The sequence below is a fragment of the Thalassophryne amazonica genome, chromosome 5 (genome assembly GCF_902500255.1).
Source record: "Thalassophryne amazonica chromosome 5, fThaAma1.1, whole genome shotgun sequence".
NCBI lineage: Eukaryota > Metazoa > Chordata > Actinopteri > Batrachoidiformes > Batrachoididae > Thalassophryne > Thalassophryne amazonica.
Genome location: NC_047107.1, coordinates 123,871,272 through 123,892,829, shown reverse-complemented (window position 1 = coordinate 123,892,829; position 21,558 = coordinate 123,871,272). Strand labels below are relative to the sequence as shown.

At 43.4% G+C, this 21,558-nt stretch overlaps 1 protein-coding gene and 1 long non-coding RNA gene across 2 annotated transcripts in view; both read right to left on the bottom strand.

Moving 5' to 3' along the window:
* The window catches only part of LOC117511255 (histone-lysine N-methyltransferase EHMT1-like), a 78,349-nt gene extending 69,292 nt beyond the window's left edge, over window positions 1-9,057 (bottom strand). The window contains exons 1-4 of the mRNA XM_034171263.1: window positions 8,823-9,057; window positions 7,949-8,084; window positions 7,136-7,218; window positions 1,389-1,611 (exon numbers count right to left, since the gene is read on the bottom strand). Of these exons, the coding sequence (XP_034027154.1) occupies window positions 1,389-1,611; window positions 7,136-7,218; window positions 7,949-8,084; window positions 8,823-8,906 (526 nt within the window). The 5' untranslated portion in view covers window positions 8,907-9,057. The remainder of the gene's footprint in view (window positions 1-1,388; window positions 1,612-7,135; window positions 7,219-7,948; window positions 8,085-8,822) is intronic.
* A 95-nt stretch (window positions 9,058-9,152) lies between these two features.
* Window positions 9,153-9,591, bottom strand: LOC117511257. Its single transcript, XR_004560920.1, has 2 exons — window positions 9,482-9,591; window positions 9,153-9,224 (listed from the first exon to the last, which is right to left on the bottom strand). It is a non-coding gene; the product is annotated as an uncharacterized LOC117511257 (long non-coding RNA).
* Between the last annotated feature and the right edge of the window lie 11,967 nt (window positions 9,592-21,558).

Sequence of the window (21,558 nt, the reverse complement as noted above, 5' to 3'; positions counted from 1 at the left end):
ATGAGATTTATAAAGATGACTGCCTGAAGAGAACATGTAAATTTCCACAGTCATTGACGATATGGGGCTGCATGTCAGGTAAAGGCACTGGGGAGATGGCTGTCATTACATCATCAATAAATGCACAAGTTTACATTGATATTTTGGACACTTTTCTTATCCCATCAATTGAAAGGATGTTTGGGGATGATGAAATCATTTTTCAAGATGATAATGCATCTTGCCATAGAGCAAAAACTGTGAAAACATTCCTTGCAAAAAGACACATAGGGTCAATGTTATGGCCTGCAAATAGTCCGGATCTTAATCCAATTGAAAATCTTTGGTGGAAGTTGAAGAAAATGGTCCATGACAAGGCTCCAACCTGCAAAGCTGATCTGGCAACAGCAATCAGAGAAAGTTGGAGCCAGATTGATGAAGAGTACTGTTTATCACTCATTAAGTCCATGCCTCAGAGACTGCAAGCTGTTATAAAAGCCAGAGGTGGTGCAACAAAATACTAGTGAAGTGTTGGAGCGTTCTTTTGTTTTTCATGATTCCATAATTTTTTCCTCAGGATTGAGTGATTCCATATTTTTTTTCCCTCTGCTTGGTCTACGTACTACCAGCGCATGCTGATGACAGTATCACAGGTAAGATGCAGAAGCAATGAGACAAACTCTTTATTTTTTCCTTTTTACCACATGTAGAGGTCAGGAAATTAATTTATTATAGGGCATGCCTTTAAACAGCTTTAATAAAAAATTTATTTAAAGGACATGTCGCACGTTTTTTCACGTCCCAGTTAGCAAGACAACATAAAAGTACTCATGATTGTAAGTCTCTCCGCACACATGCGTTAAATAATTAGTGATCGCAGATGTATTTTATTCCTCTCACTCTGCACATTAGCAAATGTATTTCCGGAAAGCTCACTCTGCAATTCACGGTATTTTTCAGGATGTGACCTACATTTTAGAATGAGCAGAAACATCCCGGTGACTGACAGACATGAACCTGACAGAAACGAACCTGCTCCACCCAAAAGCGAAGCTTCTGAGCTTTCGCTCAAAACTTAAAATGGTCACAGAACTGCACAAAGTAAACCCGGTGGATCACCAGATGGTCACTAACAGCCTAAATCTAAATTGTTAAGATTTCGGTTAATTTAGGGTGGGCATTTAACCAACTTTTATTTAAAAATAAAAAGGAGTGGGCGGATGAATGTGTGGATACGGCAGTCAGGGTTTGGGATGAAAACCTGGACTCTTGCCACATTATGGATTGAATTTAAGACTAATGATTCCAACATCACTCTGTATAGGAAAATGGGAACAATCTGAATTTGGGAGATCTATTTTGACATGTAAAACCTTTGATGTTAAATCCATGTCGAATGCTGGCTTCACCTGAAAGACGAGGCAAGAGCAGCTCTTCCTGAGCCTTAAGATCGAGACAGTCCAAAGCCAGTTCTGTGTATTCAATGCAGCATCCTTCACCCAGCTTCACCTCCATCAGTAAGTCATTTTTCTCAACCATCCCGTCTCCGCTCTTCATTTCATGTAGACTCTCTGGTATGACTGCATCTGCTGCAAGTCTGCTCTGCTTCATAATGTCAAGGGGCTCCACATTCTGATTTGAAGAAAGAAGAAGAAAAACAAAAAAAACAATAACAAAAAAAACAACATTTCAATCTTGGGTCAACTCTGCCACATTTTGTGTATTTCAATGTCCACTTTGATTGTCTCTAATTCCATTTGGACCAAACTAACACTAACATGTCCTAAATACTATCACGCACTACAATCACCCTTGTACCTGCTTGTAATGATATTCTTTTTCCTGCCAGCATTCCTGAATCACTTTGAATTCAACGTTTCCTGCATTTTTACACACTAGTGTGTCATTTTGAAGAATTTGGTGTTTACTAAAAGGATCTTGAATCATAACAGATAAATATTATTTGCCCCACAGTTTGAGAATACACAGTGTGGTAAAAGATGCATTTCCCAACTCCTGATTTATTCTATTTTGCATATTATTTTAAGGTGTTTTTATTAAAACAAATTTTAATATAAAAATGCTATATGAGTTGACAAGAAGTTAAAAAGTCATTTAATTTAAAGGTGAAATGAGTTACCCAACACCTACGTGTATCCCAAGAGTCAAGCTTTCATTTGAAAGCTTGACTCAGTCTTGTCCATCCAAATTGGAAGTCCCAAAAACCAGTTTTATTTGTTATTATCTATCGTCCACCTGGTCGTTACTGTGAGTTTCTCTGTGAATTTTCAGACCTTTTGTCTGACTTAGTGCTTAGCTCAGATAAGATAATTATAGTGGGCGATTTTAACATCCACACAGATGCTGAGAATGACAGCCTCAACACTGCATTTAATCTATTATTAGACTCTATTGGCTTTGCTCAAAAAGTAAATGAGTCCACCCACCACTTTAATCATATCTTAGATCTTGTTCTGACTTATGGTATGGAAATAGAAGACTTAACAGTATTCCCTGAAAACTCCCTTCTGTCTGATCATTTCTTAATAACATTTACATTTACTCTGATGGACTACCCAGCAGTGGGGAATAAGTTTCATTACACTAGAAGTCTTTCAGAAAGCGCTGTAACTAGGTTTAAGGATATGATTCCTTCTTTATGTTCTCTAATGCCATATACCAACACAGTGCAGAGTAGCTACCTAAACTCTGTAAGTGAGATAGAGTATCTCGTCAATAGTTTTACATCCTCATTGAAGACAACTTTGGATGCTGTAGCTCCTCTAAAAAAGAGAGCTTTAAATCTGAAGTGCCTGACTCCGTGGTATAACTCACAAACTCGTAGCTTAAAGCAGATAACCCGTAAGTTGGAGAGGAAATGGCGTCTCACTAATTTAGAAGATCTTCACTTAGCCTGGAAAAAGAGTCTGTTGCTCTATAAAAAAAGCCCTCCATAAAGCTAGGACATCTTTCTACTCATCACTAATTGAAGAAAATAAGAACAACCCCAGGTTTCTTTTCAGCACTGTAGCCAGGCTGACAAAGAGTCAGAGCTCTATTGAGCTGAGTATTCCATTAACTTTAACTAGTAATGACTTCATGACTTTCTTTGCTAACAAAATTTTAACTATTAGAGAAAAAATTACTCATAACCATCCCAAAGACGTATCGTTATCTTTGGCTGCTTTCAGTGATGCCGGTATTTGGTTAGACTCTTTCTCTCCGATTGTTCTGTCTGAGTTATTTTCATTAGTTACTTCATCCAAACCATCAACATGTTTATTAGACCCCATTCCTACCAGGCTGCTCAAGGAAGCCCTACCATTATTTAATGCTTCGATCTTAAATATGATCAATCTATCTTTGTTAGTTGGCTATGTACCACAGGCTTTTAAGGTGGCAGTAATTAAACCATTACTTAAAAAGCCATCACTTGACCCAGCTATCTTAGCTAATTATAGGCCAATCTCCAACCTTCCTTTTCTCTCAAAAATTCTTGAAATGGTAGTTGTAAAACAGCTAACTGATCATCTGCAGAGGAATGGTCTATTTGAAGAGTTTCAGTCAGGTTTTAGAATTCATCATAGTACAGAAACAGCATTAGTGAAGGTTACAAATGATCTTCTTATGGCCTCGGACAGTGGATTCGTCTCTGTGCTTGTTCTGTTAGACCTCAGTGCTGCTTTTGATACTGTTGACCATAAAATTTTATTACAGAGATTAGAGCATGCCATAGGTATTAAAGGCACTGCGCTGCGGTGGCTTGAATCATATTTGTCTAATAGATTACAATTTGTTCATGTAAATGGGGAATCTTCTTCACAGACTAAAGTTAATTATGGAGTTCCACAAGGTTCTGTGCTAGGACCAATTTTATTCACTTTATACATGCTTCCCTTAGGCAGTATTATTAGACGGTATTGCTTAAATTTTCATTGTTACGCAGATGATACCCAGCTTTATCTATCCATGAAGCCAGAGGACACACACCAATTAGATAAACTGCAGGATTGTCTTACAGACATAAAGACATGGATGACCTCTAATTTCCTGCTTTTAAACTCAGATAAAACTGAAGTTATTGTACTTGGCCCCATAAATCTTAGAAACATGGTGTCTAACCAGATCCTTACTCTGGATGGCATTACCCTGACCTCTAGTAATACTGTGAGAAATCTTGGAGTCATTTTTGATCAGGATATGTCATTCAAAGCGCATATTAAACAAATATGTAGGACTGCTTTTTTGCATTTACGCAATATCTCTAAAATCAGAAAGGTCTTGTCTCAGAGTGATGCTGAAAAAACTAATTCATGCATTTATTTCCTCTAGGCTGGACTATTGTAATTCATTATTATCAGGTTGTCCTAAAAGTTCCCTAAAAAGCCTTCAGTTAATTCAAAATGCTGCAGCTAGAGTACTGACGGGGACTAGAAGGAGAGAGCATATCTCACCCATATTGCCCTCTCTTCATTGGCTTCCTGTTAATTCTAGAATAGAATTTAAAATTATTCTTCTTACTTATAAGGTTTTGAATAATCAGGTCCCATCTTATCTTAGGGACCTCATAGTACCATATCACCCCAATAGAGCGCTTCGCTCTCAGACTGCAGGCTTACTTGTAGTTCCTAGGGTTTGTAAGAGTAGAATGGGAGGCAGAACCTTCAGCTTTCAGGCTCCTTTCCTGTGGAATCAGCTCCCAATTCAGATCAGGGAGACAGACACCCTCTCTACTTTTAAGATTAGGCTTAAAACTTTCCTTTTTGCTAAAGCTTATAGTTAGGGCTGGATCAGGTGACCCTGAACCATCCCTTAGTTATGCTGCTATAGACGTAGACTGCTGGGGGGTTCCCATGATGCACTGTTTCTTTCTCTTTTTGCTCTGTATGCACCACTCTGCATTTAATCATTAGTGATCGATCTCTGCTCCCCTCCACAGCATGTCTTTTTCCTGGTTCTCTCCCTCAGCCCCAACCAGTCCCAGCAGAAGACTGCCCCTCCCTGAGCCTGGTTCTGCTGGAGGTTTCTTCCTGTTAAAAGGGAGTTTTTCCTTCCCACTGTAGCCAAGTGCTTGCTCACAGGGGGTCGTTTTGACCATTGGGGTTTTACATAATTATTGTATGGCCTTGCCTTACAATATAAAGCGCCTTGGGGTAACTGTTTGTTGTGATTTGGCGCTATATAAAAAAATTGATTGATTGATTGATTGATTGATCCCCAAGCAAATTAGTAATTACCTCCCTAAGCTTACTGACAGAAGCAACAAAAGCAACCAAATACTTCCAATAAGTTACCATTGCTAATTTTTATAGAACTGCACTGGTTCAGCCACACTGGACAGTTTTGGGGAATGAAAGGTCGTGCCACAAAAATCATAATGGGGTCTGTGTACTATTCATATTCAAAATTAAGTCTGTCCCTTGTGAGACACTGTATGCACCAGGGACTACTTACAGATCACATTATATCGATCAACTGTTAATGTATTACAAGATACAACATTCTCAGAAGATGTTTGTAAATTGTGAAGAGCAGCGCCCCTGAACCCCACCGAAGGAAAAGTTGCATAAAGCTGCTGTTATGTTTTCAGTTACTCGTGTATAGTACTTTAAGGCCTAGTTCAAAAATAATGAAGCCTAACTGCTGATTTGCATTGCATTTGTCATGAACAAGCCATTATTTTATTTAGCACCATCCAGATTTGTCTGTGAGTTGCCTATAGTCTCTTTGACAGATACTGAAAATTTCATGGAAACATCCTGCACGGTTCCAGAGATATGCACAAAATTTACCCCCAAAATAGCACTTTATTCATCAATTTTGTGTGACACTGATATTTAGCATTATCATTTAAAGTTGAATGTTAAAGAAATAACCTGGTATTTTGTCAGTTTGTTTGTTTGTGCTTCATAGTAACACACAGTAATACATTTTTTCAATAGAATAATTATATTAATTGTTCAATAACACCAGGAACTAATGGACAGAATTTCTTTGTTTCAGGCTTCTGCAGACTAAAGAAGATACCTCCAACTGTTGTCACAAGCGTTACGCTCTCGCATATTATAGTATATATATATATGCACTGATCATTTCTAGCAATGACTGAATGGAGACCAATAAAAATAATGAAATATAACCATACCTAAAATGATTTCACAAAAAAGACCACTTTTAAATTTTGATGGTTATGTCACACTTTGGCTTTATTATTTTTGAACTAGGCCTTAAGGTAACATGTTAAGTAGTTGTGTTGAAGGATAAATACATTTGATTTAATTATGAAAACACTTCCTAAAGCTGTCATTAAAAAACAGGAGATGTAAACATGACCAGTAAAATTTGTGGGACATTGTTTCAGAACACCTGATGTCCAAAGCAGATATCACATCAGTAAAAGACAAACCAGAGACCTGTACAGAAGCTTAGAAAATGATAGCCCTTGTTCTGCCATAGTACATCAGGAGTAGGAAAAATTTTGAATGAATTAACAAACTGGTACTGGAGATACCTACAGGTCTGTTTATACATGTATTTCACAAATATGATGTACAAAAAAATACTAATGAAGAAGAATCATCATCATCAACAACAAAAGTCCAATACTGCCTCCTTGAAGAAAACAGACCAGAATGAGTTTCCTTCTTTCACATCTTTATACAGTGAACACCAATTTTCAATTATCTTATGAGGACAAATCAAACAGCCCCCATCTGGCTACACCCCTGAGTGCAGTCTGCGACTCTGCACTGCAGCTCCTGTCCAAAACATGCTCCCTCTCATGACAACAGACAGGGACGGGAATCAAGAACCAGTTCCAGTTAAGAATCAGCTCCAAATTTTTCAATCCATCGGAACCATATGCATCAGACACGATCAATATCACTTATCAATACGGGGTTCTTCCACCAAGCTCATGCATTCTGACGTCAAACCATACTGATGTCAAACTGTATATTTAAGAGTTGGGAATACAGCTGTGTTGATGCTAAAAACCTCTGTGGGCTTTCTGGGATCAATGTAGATTAAAACCCTATCACGCTCCAGCATATGTTCAGTTTAAAGTGCCATACTAAAACACAGATCCTATACAGACCAGATTCATTTGGGACATCAGTAGGAGGAGGAGGATGAATAGACAAATGCATGGACCTGCCTTCTCTTGCTGCTTAAGGACTTTGGTCTTCTTTTTTGGGACAAGACTGTACATTCCCATTTTCCTCTTCTTCTTCTTCATGGCTTTGGGAAACACACACACACACACACACACACACACACACACACACACACACACACACACACACACACACACAGGTTAAGTAAATATCAGGTGGAAAAATACAGTAAAATCCATTTGTGACATCAACTCCACTCGTACCTGCTTGTTTAAAGGACACATTGGATGGGATTTTAACATTTAAAAATTAATTTGAAGGACACACGTTAAACATTTATCTTTGGATTTCACCATCATGCAGGTTTCATCAAGTAAATTTAAAATTTTGCATTTTCTGCCTGACTCTTGAAAGCATTTACTCACATCTAAGAGATGATTGTAGTCTTACAGATATATATCTGAGGCTATACACTTAGCTCAGCTAAAAACTGAAAAATTCTTTTCAGCAACTCAACATTTCATGTTACTAAACAATACTTGTGTTAAGTCATTTACAAAGTCTACTTCATTTTCATATAAAGTTATTTAAAATGCCATGACGGATTCATTGTTTGTGTTTATTCATGGTGATTCTGCACCAAACTGCTGTCCAGCGTGTTGTTTTGTGCAGACACACACACAAAGGAAATCACTAGCAGTTTTAGTCATCCCATAAATAACTTACAAAACACATTTGTTATGATGACACCAATATATGCATCTCCATTTTCTGCAGCGGTTTTTCACTTAGAAATAATTAAATTTCATACAAGAATGAATACGGTTTGCAATTGAATAAAACAGTTAACCAACCTGTCTGAGGCTTGGTGTAGCTGCAAACGGAACTTGCTTGTTTGAGTTTGCATTTCTGCCTCTGAGGAACTCTTATGCGGGAAGGTGATTTAGTCTTTGAGGTATCCATGAGGTTTTCTACTTTCCTACCAGCAGGCTTCAGAGAGGAAGCAGAAAAAGAGTACACAATAACCATGTGATGGATATAGTTATTAAAATTAGACAATTACATGCTGGCCATTTTATACATAGTCCCTTCATTTTCAGAGGAACACAAGTACTCAGACAAACTAAATGTAATGATTATTATTAATACAAATCACACATTTTTCAGCCAGTTCTCCTTAGTTAAGGCAGGGAATGGATACATGAATGTTTCTGAGTCCATAATTATTTCAGAAAACACAAACAGTATAGTACCGTTGCAGCGTCACTACCCAATTACTTATGTACATAACTGTATGGTCTAAAATTTATACAATTCTCCTGCTCAATAGCAAAACCACAGTGACTCTACATATGTGTGTGAACAATTCAAACCTATTCAACTGTTTAATTTCAGCATTTTAGACATTAAAGTGTTTGTGCTTTACTCTCTCGACAGAAAAATCTATGTTCCAGGCCATCACTGACAGCAAAGGATGTTCAACAAAGCATTCAAAAGGAAAAACAGGATGTGGGATGGGGGGGGACAACACAGTTCAACTGTTTTGTGTGTAAACACCCTCAAATTAAAGATGGCTTTGAGCTCATATTTCTCATTTCCTTTCAAATGACAAAAAAAAAGAGAAAAGAAAAAGAAAACCTGTAAAGTCCAACTGTTCCAGGACCTTCAATTAACGTGAACATGGTCACTGCAGGTGAAATTCATTGCTTCAACTTTTGCTTAAATTACCTGAGACAGAGGACTTGTCTGCTCCTCTGCAGCTTGTACAGAACCTGAATTAGAAACACGTTCCTTGGTGCTCCCAGCAGACATTCTGTTCCTAAATGAGTTAGCCGTCAGGCTTCCAGATGTGTCCACAAGGGGATTCCGAGCAGATCCTTGGAATTTTACCGATGTTACACTTTCTGGTTTGCCGTGAAGACCTCCGTCACTGCTGGCAACAGCTGTAATGTGAAAAGGAATGATCTTTCTTTAGACTTGTACTTCTCTTTGCTTCCCGGCTCTTGGCACAGCTGGCTGATGCTGAGAAGGGACTGGAAGACCTTCTTTCTGGACCTGGACCTGGACCCGGACCCGGACTGACTCCACTGTGGGCCATGGCTTTGTGGAACTATCAGCAGCACCTGAGAACTTCAGACAGCATAGTTCAATTCCCTAAAACATCAAGTCAAACAACATAAACGAGTGGTAAAACAAAGCGCGTGCACGACAAACCTATATGTTTGAGGGGAAAAAAATAAAAAGAAGACGGGAAAAGCGAGCAGTAAGAAAAAAAAAAATAGGAAACTTTACGAACAAAAACTAAAGCCCCCTAAAAGTTACATCTTCTTTTTCTAAGAAGTTTTAAGAACTTTAATTTCCAACAAGATACACATAAAAACAGATACCTATAATTATCTATAATGCCAGACGTTTTATAAGAACTTTAAGTCTATTTTTCCTCTTCCTCTTCTTTTTTCTTCTTCTCTCCGTGTTGTTTTCCTTCCGTCGCACTAAACTCCCGACAGTGTCATGCTTCCTTCTAGCGGTAACATCCAGGTATTACACGTGTTTTATCAGAACGCGTTTACTCCGCTGATCTGACTTTGGTTTACACCAGAATCAGTGACGAACTTAATAACTGCTTTAGAAATACTTGTGTAATGTTTCTCATGATTCTGAAATGTGCACAGCAAAAGAAACAAATGATAAACAATGAAAACACAGACTGGATGAACAAGAATGGAACTGCAGTATGAAAAAGTAATACAAATTGGCAATGCAAAACTAGACAAAGAATAAATGATGAACCAAGGACAAAACTAAGGACAAAAGCAAGATGCAAAGAAAGAGAGTGAACACGTGACATAAATAAAACACTAATATGCTGGGGCCAAGGCCAGGGCAAATGCTGGGTAACAGAAAGGGAAAAAAAAAAACAAAATCATAACCCAGATCAGGGCTGAAACCTGACAGTACAGAAGTCGATTCCCGCCAAGCAAATAATTACATGAACAGGAAGGAACAAGATAATAATGATAAATTATCCTCAAAGTTTCAGATATTTGCTTGTATATAAATTTCAAAGGTAAAATTCACGTTTGCTGATTTATTTGGGTTTTTGTTCAGGGTTCCATGTTGATTTGGATTTGGCAAAGGTTTTACACTGGATACGTTTCCCAATAAAACTCCAGATTGACAAGGAGAATGGAGCGCAGCAGTGCAGAACATTTTAGCCACGGACATTTCACATGAGGACATTACAACTAATAATAGTAATAAAAAATAACAATAATTATAATATAAACGTGGCTATACTAAAATACAAAATGGACAAAATGTCACAAAATGGAGCAAACGTGGAGGGATAATTATGAAATGGGAGTAAATAACCACGAAACAGGGATAATAAATGTTAATTTCATGAAATACATACTGTAAAGCCATAAAACTCTATCATGCTACATCAATTTTGTGAGAGTAACTGTGATATAAAGTTAATTTTGTCATAATTGAGTGCATGTAATGAAATGCACCATAATTTTAGGCCCCATTTCGCTCCCCATTTTGTTCATTTCGTATTTTAGTATGGCTCTTAAAAACTAGAGCAATGTGGTCATGGAGCGCAAACCTCCGCCAACACTAGTTTCCAATTCTACAAATTTTTACATTGGAAAAAATTTTCAAGGTCAAAGTCCTGTTAGAAACAGCTTTTCATAAGGTAAAAAAAAAAAAATAAATAAAATATATATATATATATATATATATATATATATATATATATATATATATATATATATATATATATATATATATATATATCAGAAGGCCTTTTCAATGTTAAAATCAAATATCTGGTGTGGTGTTGTAGATGCAGTGAAGTACAGCACCAGCAGACTGCAGCATATCATTCACACAGCAGAGAAGGTGAGAAGGTGAGAGGGTGATCGACTGCAGTCTGCCATACCTTCATGACCTGTACACCTCCAGGACCCTGAGGCAAGCAAGGAAGATAGTGGCCGTTCCTTCTCACCCAGAACACAAACTTTTTGTAACCCTCCCCTCTGGCAGGAGGGTGAAGTCCATCAGGACCAAAACCTCAAGACACAAAAACAGCTTCTTTCCATCCACAGCTGGACTCATAAACAACACCAGAGACCCCCACTTACTCTGCCCCCCCACTACCATAAAGCACAGATTGTGCATCCCTGCACTGAAAGGTACATACATCTCTACTCCAATCACCTGTTTCCACACAGTCCCATTCCATTACGTTTTATTTATTTAACAGTGAATATAGTTTTGAATATTTGACTCTTTTACTTCTTATAGAAGTGTTTTTCTTTTCATTTCTGTTTTCGTACCAATTAACACCAGATCAAATTCCTTGTATGTGTGAACTTATTTGGCATTCAATTCTATTCTGATTCTGAATGTAACGATTATCTTCAATACAAACCATCACTTTTACAGCCAGTTCTCTTGAGAGAAATCCAGCGATGGAAACACATTTTAATTTATTTATTGCAGGTTTTCTGATTTGAATCATATTATACCATGAAAGTCGCTCAGCATATAACCTATTGTTTTTTTTAGGGGATAAACAATGAATGCAGTGAAACATTTGATTTTGTAAAGATAATTTATTAACGTGACAATATATATATATATATATATATATATATATATATGCAACAATCAAGTGCAGGTGCAGTTTCTGGCTCACTGTCAGTGTCACAACCTATATATATATATATATATATATATATCCATCCATCCATTTTCTTCCGCTTTATCCGGAGTTGGGTCGCGGGGGCAGCAACTCAAGCAAAGCCGCCCAGACCTCCCGATCCACACACATCTCCCCCAGCTCCTCCGGGGAAACCCCAAGGCGTTCCCAAGCCAGCCGAGAGATGTAGTCCCTCCAGTGTGTCCTGGGTCTTCCCCAGGGCCTCCTCCCAGTGGGACGTGCCCGGAACACCTCTCCAGCGAGGTGTCCAGGGGGCATCCGGAAAAGATACCCGATCCACCTCAACTGACACCTTTCGATGTGGAGGAGTAGCAGCTCGACTCCGAGCTCCTCCCGAGTGACCGAGCTCCTCACCCTATCTCTAAGGGAGCGCCCAGCCACCCTGCAGAGGAAACTCATCTCGGCCGCTTGTACTCGCAATCTCGTTCTTTCGGTTATGAGCCAAATCTCATGACCATAGGTGAGGATTGGAGCGTAGATCGATCAGTAAATTGAGAGCTTTGCCCCCCTACTCAGCTCTCTCTTCACCACGACGGTCCGATACAGCGACCGCATCACTGCAGACGCTGCACCGATCTGTCTATCGATCTCACGCTCCATCCGTCCCTCACTCGTGAACAAGACCCCGAGATACTTAAACTCCTCCACTTGAGGCAAGGACACTCCACTGACTTGAAGAGGGCAAAGCACCTTTTTCCGGTCGAGAACCATAGCCTCGGATTTGGAGGTGCTGATTTCATCCCGGACGCGTCACACTCGGCTGCAAACCACCCCAGTGCATGCTGAAGGTCCTGATTTGATGAAGCCAACAGAACCACATCATCCGCAAACAGCAGAGACGAGATTCTGTGGTTCCCAAACCAGACCCCCTCTAAACCCTGGCTGTGCCTAGAAATTCTGTCCATAAAAATAATGAACAGAACCGGTGACAAAGGACAGCCCTGGTGGAGGCAAATGTGCACTGGAAACAGGTTTGACTTACTACCGGCAATGCGAACCAAGCTCCTGCTGCGGTCATACAGGGACCGGATAGCCCTTAGCAAAGGACCCCGGACCCCGTACTCCCAGAGCACTCCCCACAGGGTGCCCCGAGGGACACGATCAAACGCCTTCTCCAGATCCACAAAACACATGTGGACTGGTGGGGCAAACTTCCATGAACCCTCGAGCACCCGATGGAGTGTGTAGAGCTGGTCCAGTGTGCTGCGACAAGGACGAAAACCACACTGCTCCTCCTGAATCCGAGGTTCGACTATCGGTCAAATTCTCCTCTCCAGTACTCTGGAATAGACCTTACCGGGGAGGCTGAGGAGTGTGATCCCCCTATAGTTGGAACACACCCTCCGGTCCCCCTTCTTAAACAGAGGGACCACCACCCCGGTCTGCCAATCCAGAGGCACTGTCCCCGATCGCCACGCGATGTTGCAGAGGCGTGTCAGCCAAGACAGCCCCACAACATCCAGAGACTTAAGGTACTCAGGACGGATTTCATCCACCCAGGAGCCCTGCCACCGAGGAGCTTTCTAACCACCTCGGTGACTTCGGCCTGGGTAATGGATGAGTCCGCTTCTGAGTCCCCAGTCTCTGCTTCCTCTTCAGAAGATGTGACGATGGGATTGAGGAGATCCTCGAAGTACTCCTTCCACCGCCCGACAACATCCCCAGTCAGGGTCAACAGCTCCCCACCCGCACCGTAAACAGTGCTGGTGGAGAGCTGCTTCTGCCTCCTGAGGCGGTTTGCCAGAATCTCTTCGAGGCCGACTGATAGTCCTCCTCCATAGCCTCCCCGAACTCCTCCCAGACCCGAGTTTTTGCTTCTGAGACCGCACGGGCTGCGGCACGCTTGGCCTGCCGGTACCTGTCAGCTGCCTCTGGGTCCCACCTACCAACAAAGATAAGTAGGACTCCTTCTTCAGCTTGACGGCATCCCTTACTTCCGGTGTCCACCACTGGGTTCGGGGATTGCAACCGCGACAGGCACCAGAGACCTTGCGACCACAGCTACGAGCAGCCGCATCGACAATGGAGGTGGAGAACATGGTCCACTCGGACTCCATGTCTCCAACCTCCTCCGGGATCTGGGCGAAGCTGTCCCGGAGGTGGGAGTTGAAGACCTCGCTGACAGAGGGTTCCACCAGTCGTTCCCAGCAGACCCTCATGATGCGTTTGGGCCTGCCAGGTCTGACCGGCTTCCTACCCTCCCAGCAGATCCAACTCTCCACAGGTGGTGATCAGTCGACAGCTCTGCCCCTCTCTTCACTCGAGTGTCTGAGACACGTGGCCGAAGGTCAGATGATACGACTACAAGTCGATCATCGACCTCCGGCTCAGGGTGTCCTGGTGCCACGTGCACTTATGGACACCCTTGTGCTCGAACATGGTGTTTGTGATGGACAAACTGTGACTAGCACAGAAGTCCAACAACTGAACATCACTCGGGTTCAGATCGGGGAGGCCGTGCTTCCTGATCACCCCCCCACCAGGTCTCACTGTCGCCGCCCACGTTGGCGTTGAAATCCCCCAGGAGAACAATGGAGTCCCCAGTCGGAGCGCTATCTAGTACTCCTCCCAGGGACTCCAGGAAGGTCGGGTACTCTGCACTGCCGCTCGGCCCATAAGCCGAGACAATGGTGAGAGACCTGTCCCCGACCCAAAGGCGTAGGGACGCGACCCTCTCGTTCACCGGAGTGAACTCCAACACATGGTGACTGAGCTGGGGAGCAATAAGCAATGCAACCCCAGCTCTCCGCCTCTCCCCATGGGCAACACCAGAAAAATGAAGCATCCAGCCCCTCTCCAGGAGTTGGGTACCAGAGCCCAAGCTGTGCGTGAAGGTGAGCCCGACTATCTCTAGTCGGTATCTCTCAACCTCCCGCACAAGCTCAGGCTCCTTCCCCCCTAGCAAAGTGACATTCTACGTCCCAACAGCCAGGGGATGTGAGCATGGACCGGGCCGCCGGGCCACCCGCCCTCGCCCGCCACCCAATCCTCTCTGCACCTGACCCCCATGGCCCCTTCTGCAGGTGGTGAACCACAGGAGGGCGGGCCCACGTCACTCTTTCGGGCTGAGCCTGGCCGGGCCCCATGGGCTAAGGCCCGACCACCAGGCGCTCGCACGCGAGCCCCAACCCCAGGCCTGGCTCCAGGGTGGGACCCCGGCTCCGCCATACCGGGCGACGTCACGGTCCTTGATCTTTTACTGGTCATGGAGGTTCTGAATATATATATATATATAAAACGTATTTGGCACACAGACTCAATAATAACAAAAAACTCATAAAAAAGACAATTTAACAGTGAACCTGTGTGACTGAAAAGGTGTGGACAGAAGCAGAAGGAAAAGCTTAATATATGACAGAATTATCACTCCCATACATGTTGTTGTTGTTGTTCATTCGGCTGCTCCTGTTTTTGTTCGGGGTCGTCACAGTGGATACAGCCAGATCTGCATTGGTATTTGGCACAAGTTCTACACCGGATGCCCTTCCTGATGCAACTCCAGTGTTACCTGGGAACGTCCGTGCCATTCACGGTTTTCACTGACCACTGGAACCTGGAGTATATCAGGACCGCCAAGTGGCTGAACCCCAGGCAAGCCCGCTGGTCACTGTTCTTCGGCCGTTTTGACTTCCGGATCACCTACCGTCCCAGGACCAAGAACCAGAGATCGGATGCCTTGTCCCGGGTACATGAAGATGAAGTCAAAACGGAGTTGTCGGATCCACCGGAACCCATCATCCCGGAGTCCACTATCGTGGCCACCCTCACCTGGGACGTAGAGAGAACCGTCCGGGAGGCCCTGGCACGAAGCCCGGACCCCGGAACTGGGCCGAAGAACAGACTCTACTTCCCACCAGAGGCCAGGGCTGCAGTCCTGGACTTCTGTCACGGCTCTAAGCTCTCCTGTCATCCAGGGGTGCGAAGAACCGTGGCAGTTGTCCGGCAGCGCTTCTGGTGGGCGTCCTAGAGGCCGACGTCCGGGATTACATCCAGGCCTGCACCACCTGCGCCAGGGGCAAGGCTGATCATCGCAGGGCTTCGGGACTGCTCCAGCCGCTGCCCGTGCCTCATCGCCCCTGGTCCCACATCGGCCTGGATTTTGTCACGGGCCTCCCGCCGTCCCAGGGCAACACCACCATCCTCACGATAGTGGACCGATTCTCCAAGGCGGCCCACTTCGTGGCCCTCCCGAAGCTCCCGACGGCCCAGGAGACAGCGGACCTCCTGGTCCACCACGTCGTCCGGCTGCATGGGATTCCCACAGACAGGGCCACGGTGAGTCCTCTCGTCCGGGTATCATCCCCAGACCAACGGGCAAGCAGAACGGGCCAATTAGGAGATAGAACTGGCCCTGCGTTGCGTGACAGCCGCGCACACCGGCGGCCTGGAGTACCCATTTGGCCTGGATCGAGTATGCCCATAACAGCCAGGTGTCTTCAGCCACCGGCCTCTCCCCTTTTGAGGTGTGTCTGGGGTATCAGCCCCGTTGTTTCCGGTGGTTGAGGGAGAGGTCGGTGTGCCCTCGGTCCAGGCCCACCTACGGAAGTGCCGTCGGGTGTGGCGTGCCGCCCGTTCTGCTTTGCTGAAAGCCCGGACGAGGGCAAAAGCCCATGCAGACCGTCGGCGGACCCCGGCCCCTGCGTATCGGCCAGGGCAGGAGGTGTGGTTGTCTACTAAGGACATTCCCCTCCAAGTGGTCTCCCCTAAGTTGCAGGAACGGTATATCGGACCGTTTAAAATCCTTAAGGTCATCAGTCCAGCAGCAGTGAGGCTTCAGCTTCCGGCCTCACTGCGGATCCATCCCGTTTTCCATGTGTCCCGGATCAAGCCCCATCACACCTCACCCCTCTGTACTCCGGGTCCGGCACCACCTCCTGCCCGGATCATTGATGGCGAGCCGGCTTGGACTGTGCGCCGGCTTTTGGATGTCCGAAGGATGGGCCGGGGCTTCCAGTATTGGTGGACTCGGAGGGGTACGGCCCCGAAGAACGCTCCTGGGTGAAGAGGAGCTTCATCCTGGACCCGGCCCTCCTGGCCGATTTCTACCGCCCGCCACCCGGACAAGCCTGGTCGGGCGCCAGGAGGGCGCCCGTTGAGGGGGGGGGGTCCTGTTGTGTGGGCCGCCAGAAGAGGAGGTACTGCTGGCCCACCACCAGAGGGCGCCCTGTCTGGAGTGCGGGCTCCAGGCACCAGAGGGCGCAGCCGCCTCACAGGAGCAGCCAGGGTGACAGCTGTCACGCATCACCTGCAACAGCTGTTACCAATCACCGGATCAGCAGGGGTACATCAGCAGGACAACGTCTCCACCTCTTTGCTGAGATATCGCTCTACCCAGAAGGTATTGTACTCAGCTGACTGTATTTTGTGACAGTAACCCTTTGCTACTTTTTGTGCGTTGACTGACAGATATTCTTCCACGAGAGGTGGAGGTGTTTTTCCCACCTTGCGGATTACTGGGTGCACACGCACCCACATTTAACTGTTTTTGTTCCTCGCAGCAGTACCAGATCCGACACGCGGAGGCAGTGGCCACCTGGGAGTTCGGGACTTGGCGGCTCCAGTATTCCCGGGGTTTGGTGGCGGAGGAAATCGTGTGGTTCCGGTTCTACTTTGGACAGACGTCTCTTATCTTCGAGCCTGCCCACATGACACATTCTGTGAATTGACTTCATTGCATTCTATTGTGATCTGTTGTGTTTGTTGTGCATTTTCACAACAGTAAAGTGTTGTATTTGACTTTCTCCATTGTCCGTTCATTTGCGCCCCCTGTTGTGGGTCCGTGTTCCTACACATTCACAACATACACTTCAACTATGAGAGACAAAATGAGAAAAAAAATCCAGGAAATCACATTGTAGGATTTTTAAAGAATTTATTTGTAAATTATGGTGGAAAATAAGTATTTGGTCACCCACAAACAAGCAAGATTTCTGGCTCTCACAGACCTGTAACTTCTTCTTTAAGAAGCTCTTCTGTCCTCCACCTGTTACCTGTACTAATGGAACCTGCTGGAACTCATTATCTGTATAAAAGACACCTGTCCACAGCCTCAAACAGTCAGACTCCAAACTCAACCATGGCCAAGACCAAAGAGCTGTCGAAGGACACCAGGAAGAAAATTGTAGATGTGCACCAGGCTGGGAAGAGTGAATCTACAATAGTCAAGCAGGTGGTGTGAATAAATCAACTGTGGGAGCAATTGTAAGAAAACGGAAGACATACAAGACCATTGATAATCTCCCTCGATCTGGGGCTCCACACAAGATCTCATCCCTTGGGGTCAAAATGACCATGAGAATGGTGAGCAAAAATCCCAGAACTACATGGAGGGACCTGATGAATGACCTGCAGAGAGCTGGGACCAAAGTAACAAAGACTACACATTACGCAGAGAGGGACCTCAAATCCTGCAGTGCCAGGGGTGTCCCCCTGCTTAAGACAGTACGTGTCCAGGCCCGTCTGAAGTTTGCCAGAGAGCATATGGATGATCCAGAAGAGGATTGGGAGAATATCCTGTGGTCAGATGAAACCAAAATAGAACTTTTTAGTAAAAACTCTACTAGTCATGTTTTGAGGAAGACGAATGCTGAGTTGCATCCCAAGAACACCATATCTACTGTGAAGCATGGGGGTGGAAACGTCATGCTTTGGGGCTGTTTTTCTGCAAAGGGGATAGGACCACTGATCTGTGTTAAGGGAAGAATGAACGTGGCCATGTATCGTTAGATTTTAAGACAAAACCTCCTTCCATCAGTGAGAGCATTGAAGATGCAACATGGCTGGGTCTTCCAGCATGACAATGATCCCAAACACACCACTCGGGCAACAAAGGAGTGGCTCCGTAAAAAGCATTTCAAGGTCCTGGAGTGGCCAAGCCAGTCTCCAGACCTCAACCCCATAGAAAAATTGTTGAGGGAGTTGAAAGTCCGTGTTGCCCAGCGACAGCCCCAAAACATCACTGCTCTAGAGGAGATCTGCATGGAGGAATAGACCATTGACCAGGACCATGAATAAAAAGTCTGCCAGTCACAGAGCTTTTCCTATCGTGCCCCAGCTCTGTGGAATGATCTGTCGGCACACATTCGGCAGTCGGACACTGTGGAGACCTTTAAATCACGTTTAAAGACTCATTTAATTTCCCTGTTTTATCATTAGTGTTATGATGTGTTTTTAATCTTCTATTCTTTACTGCTGTCTTTCTTTTATGGTTGTTTTTATTGTGTGTTAAATTTTTAATTGTTTTTTATGTTGTGAAGCGCCTTGAGACGATTTTGTCGTGAATTGGCGCTATATAAATTAATAAATTTGAATTTGAATTTGACCAAAATACCAGCTACAGTGTGTGCAAACCTGGACTTACAGGAAAACGTTTGACCTCTGTCATTGCCAACAAAGATTATGTTACAAGTATTGAGTTGAACTTTTGTTATTGACCAAATACTTATTTTCCACCATAATTTACAAATAAATTCTTTAAAATCCTACAATGTGATTTTCTGGATTTTTTTTTTTTTTCTCATTTTGTCTCTCGCAGTTGAAGTGTACCTATGATGAAAATTACCAAGCCTCTTTCATCTTTCTAAGTAGGAGAACTTGCACAATCGGGGACTGACTACATACTTTTTTACCCCACTGCAGCTGTCATCTGGGTCTTTGTGTGTGGATGGTCAGGTGTTTGTCATCGTCACCACAATTCGGTTTTGGGTGTTCTCAAGCAGATCAAGACTTATGGATGCTCATTACTAGACAACAGACTGTTGCTGTCACTGCTTGTTCATGTGTGGTTGTTTGTCCTGGTATGTTGTACTGTTGGGGACCCGTCTCCTTGGTCCTGTCTCCTTGGATAATACTTTTCATCACTTCAAGGTTGTTGCTGTCACCACTTGTCTCTTCGTTCTTACATGTTCTTCGTGTTGTTTTGATGGTCGGCCCTTCCTGAAAGAAGTTGTCTCTTGGCTTTGAGTAGGATGCTGTTGGCTGATCGGGAAGGGCCGATGGGAGTCACATGCACATCACATTCACTCATGCACTGTCTTGCAAGAACAAATGCATACATGTGTATTTATGTATATAAATGGTTCTGCCAGTGTGGCTTTTACCATTACTATGTATGCAGACGGGGAAAAAGTGGATAGATAACAAAGTCACAATGGATAATACAGCAATAGTGGATGTTTTAATAGTTGCAATGGTTTTCATGTCAACCTATATTCTGTAAATTATATGGATTTTTCCAGTTTCAGAGTCACACGATGTACAAATAAAGTCCGGATATTCAGGGTTTGGTCTGCAGCGGGTCCTGGTAATCAATCCATTTCTGGAACCATTCTGGAACAAGAACCATTGAAGCAATGCTTTGATTCAATGGCTCGTGGTTCTTTGATTCGCTGCTCTTCAGAAGCGGTAAGTCCGCTTCTTAACCCCTCTCAAAGCCATAAAATATCATGAGTCACTTTTTGTGGATTAAAGTCACTAACTGGGACTCTTGTCTTGTTGCAGTCAAGAAACGAGAATCATCCTCCGTTCCATTGCACAGCTCCAAACGCTGCGCGGCTCTCTGCTGAGACAGAGTCCAGTCGGAATAACTTCAAAACGAATTGCCGCTTTAAATAAAATGACCTCTCTTTCCAAACGTTGTAATACAGACATAAACTACAATCGACTAAAACTTTTTTCCTCCCAAAATGAAACGTGCTGCATTTCTTTACAAATTACATCCTGAAGTGAAGCACAGCAGCTTTAAGAGCTCAGCTCAGATATATGGAAAGCATTTATGCCAATAATGTCTGAAAGGAAATGCTTTTGACAAAAACTACAGATTTTGTCAATTCCTATGTATGTCCAGAGATCAAGGATCCACCATGTAGAGTTTATTATGTCCAAAGTTTAAGGATCCAGTGACCAATTTCATATGTATTTACTGTAAGACTCAATAAAATGTTCAATTTCAATTCAATTTCAATTTAATCGGCTCTAAGTACCAAATCACAACAAAATCTAAATATACTAAAACAAATACATCACAATTGTACACATCACAATTGTGATATGTACAATTGTGATGTATTTGTTTAGTATATTTAGTCATGGACATGATGAATATTGTTACCTGCTGGACTGTTTCTAATTTTGATTGGTATCACTGGAAATGTCTTCTGTGAACTGTCTGTATCTCAATATATTTTATTAAGAATCATATTTTTTTATTGATTTTATCAATTGAAAAAAATCATATATAGATTCAGGTATAATTGAAAGATTTTGGCAATAAATTTGATCCTGTTTACAGTCAATTTTTGTTATAGTGTTGTTGTTTTTAGGACATCATATACAAATAAGAAGTGTTCAGTATGGTCCATGAAGTATAATAAATATTACAAGAAGTGCGACAGTGTATGTTGTACACGAATAAAAGAATGAAGATTATTGAATAACAAGACGCGTACGATTTTTATTTTATCATTGGGCAAAAATGCATCTGTCAGATTTTCACTCTGGATCCAGCCCTGGTCCGCACTGTTTCACACTCCAGTCTGTAGGCGGCAACAGAGCACTTAACGCATTGGTGTACCGACGTAAAGAAGAAGAAGACGGAGACGTATACTTTACGCGACAATAATGACGTCATAAGCGGCGTAGAGTAGCCGCGCTCGGTGTGTGTTTTCTTGGATTTAGCGCTCTCCTGACCAATAATTCTGGCATGTTTCTGCTGTTATAGAGGGCGCTGAGCAGCGG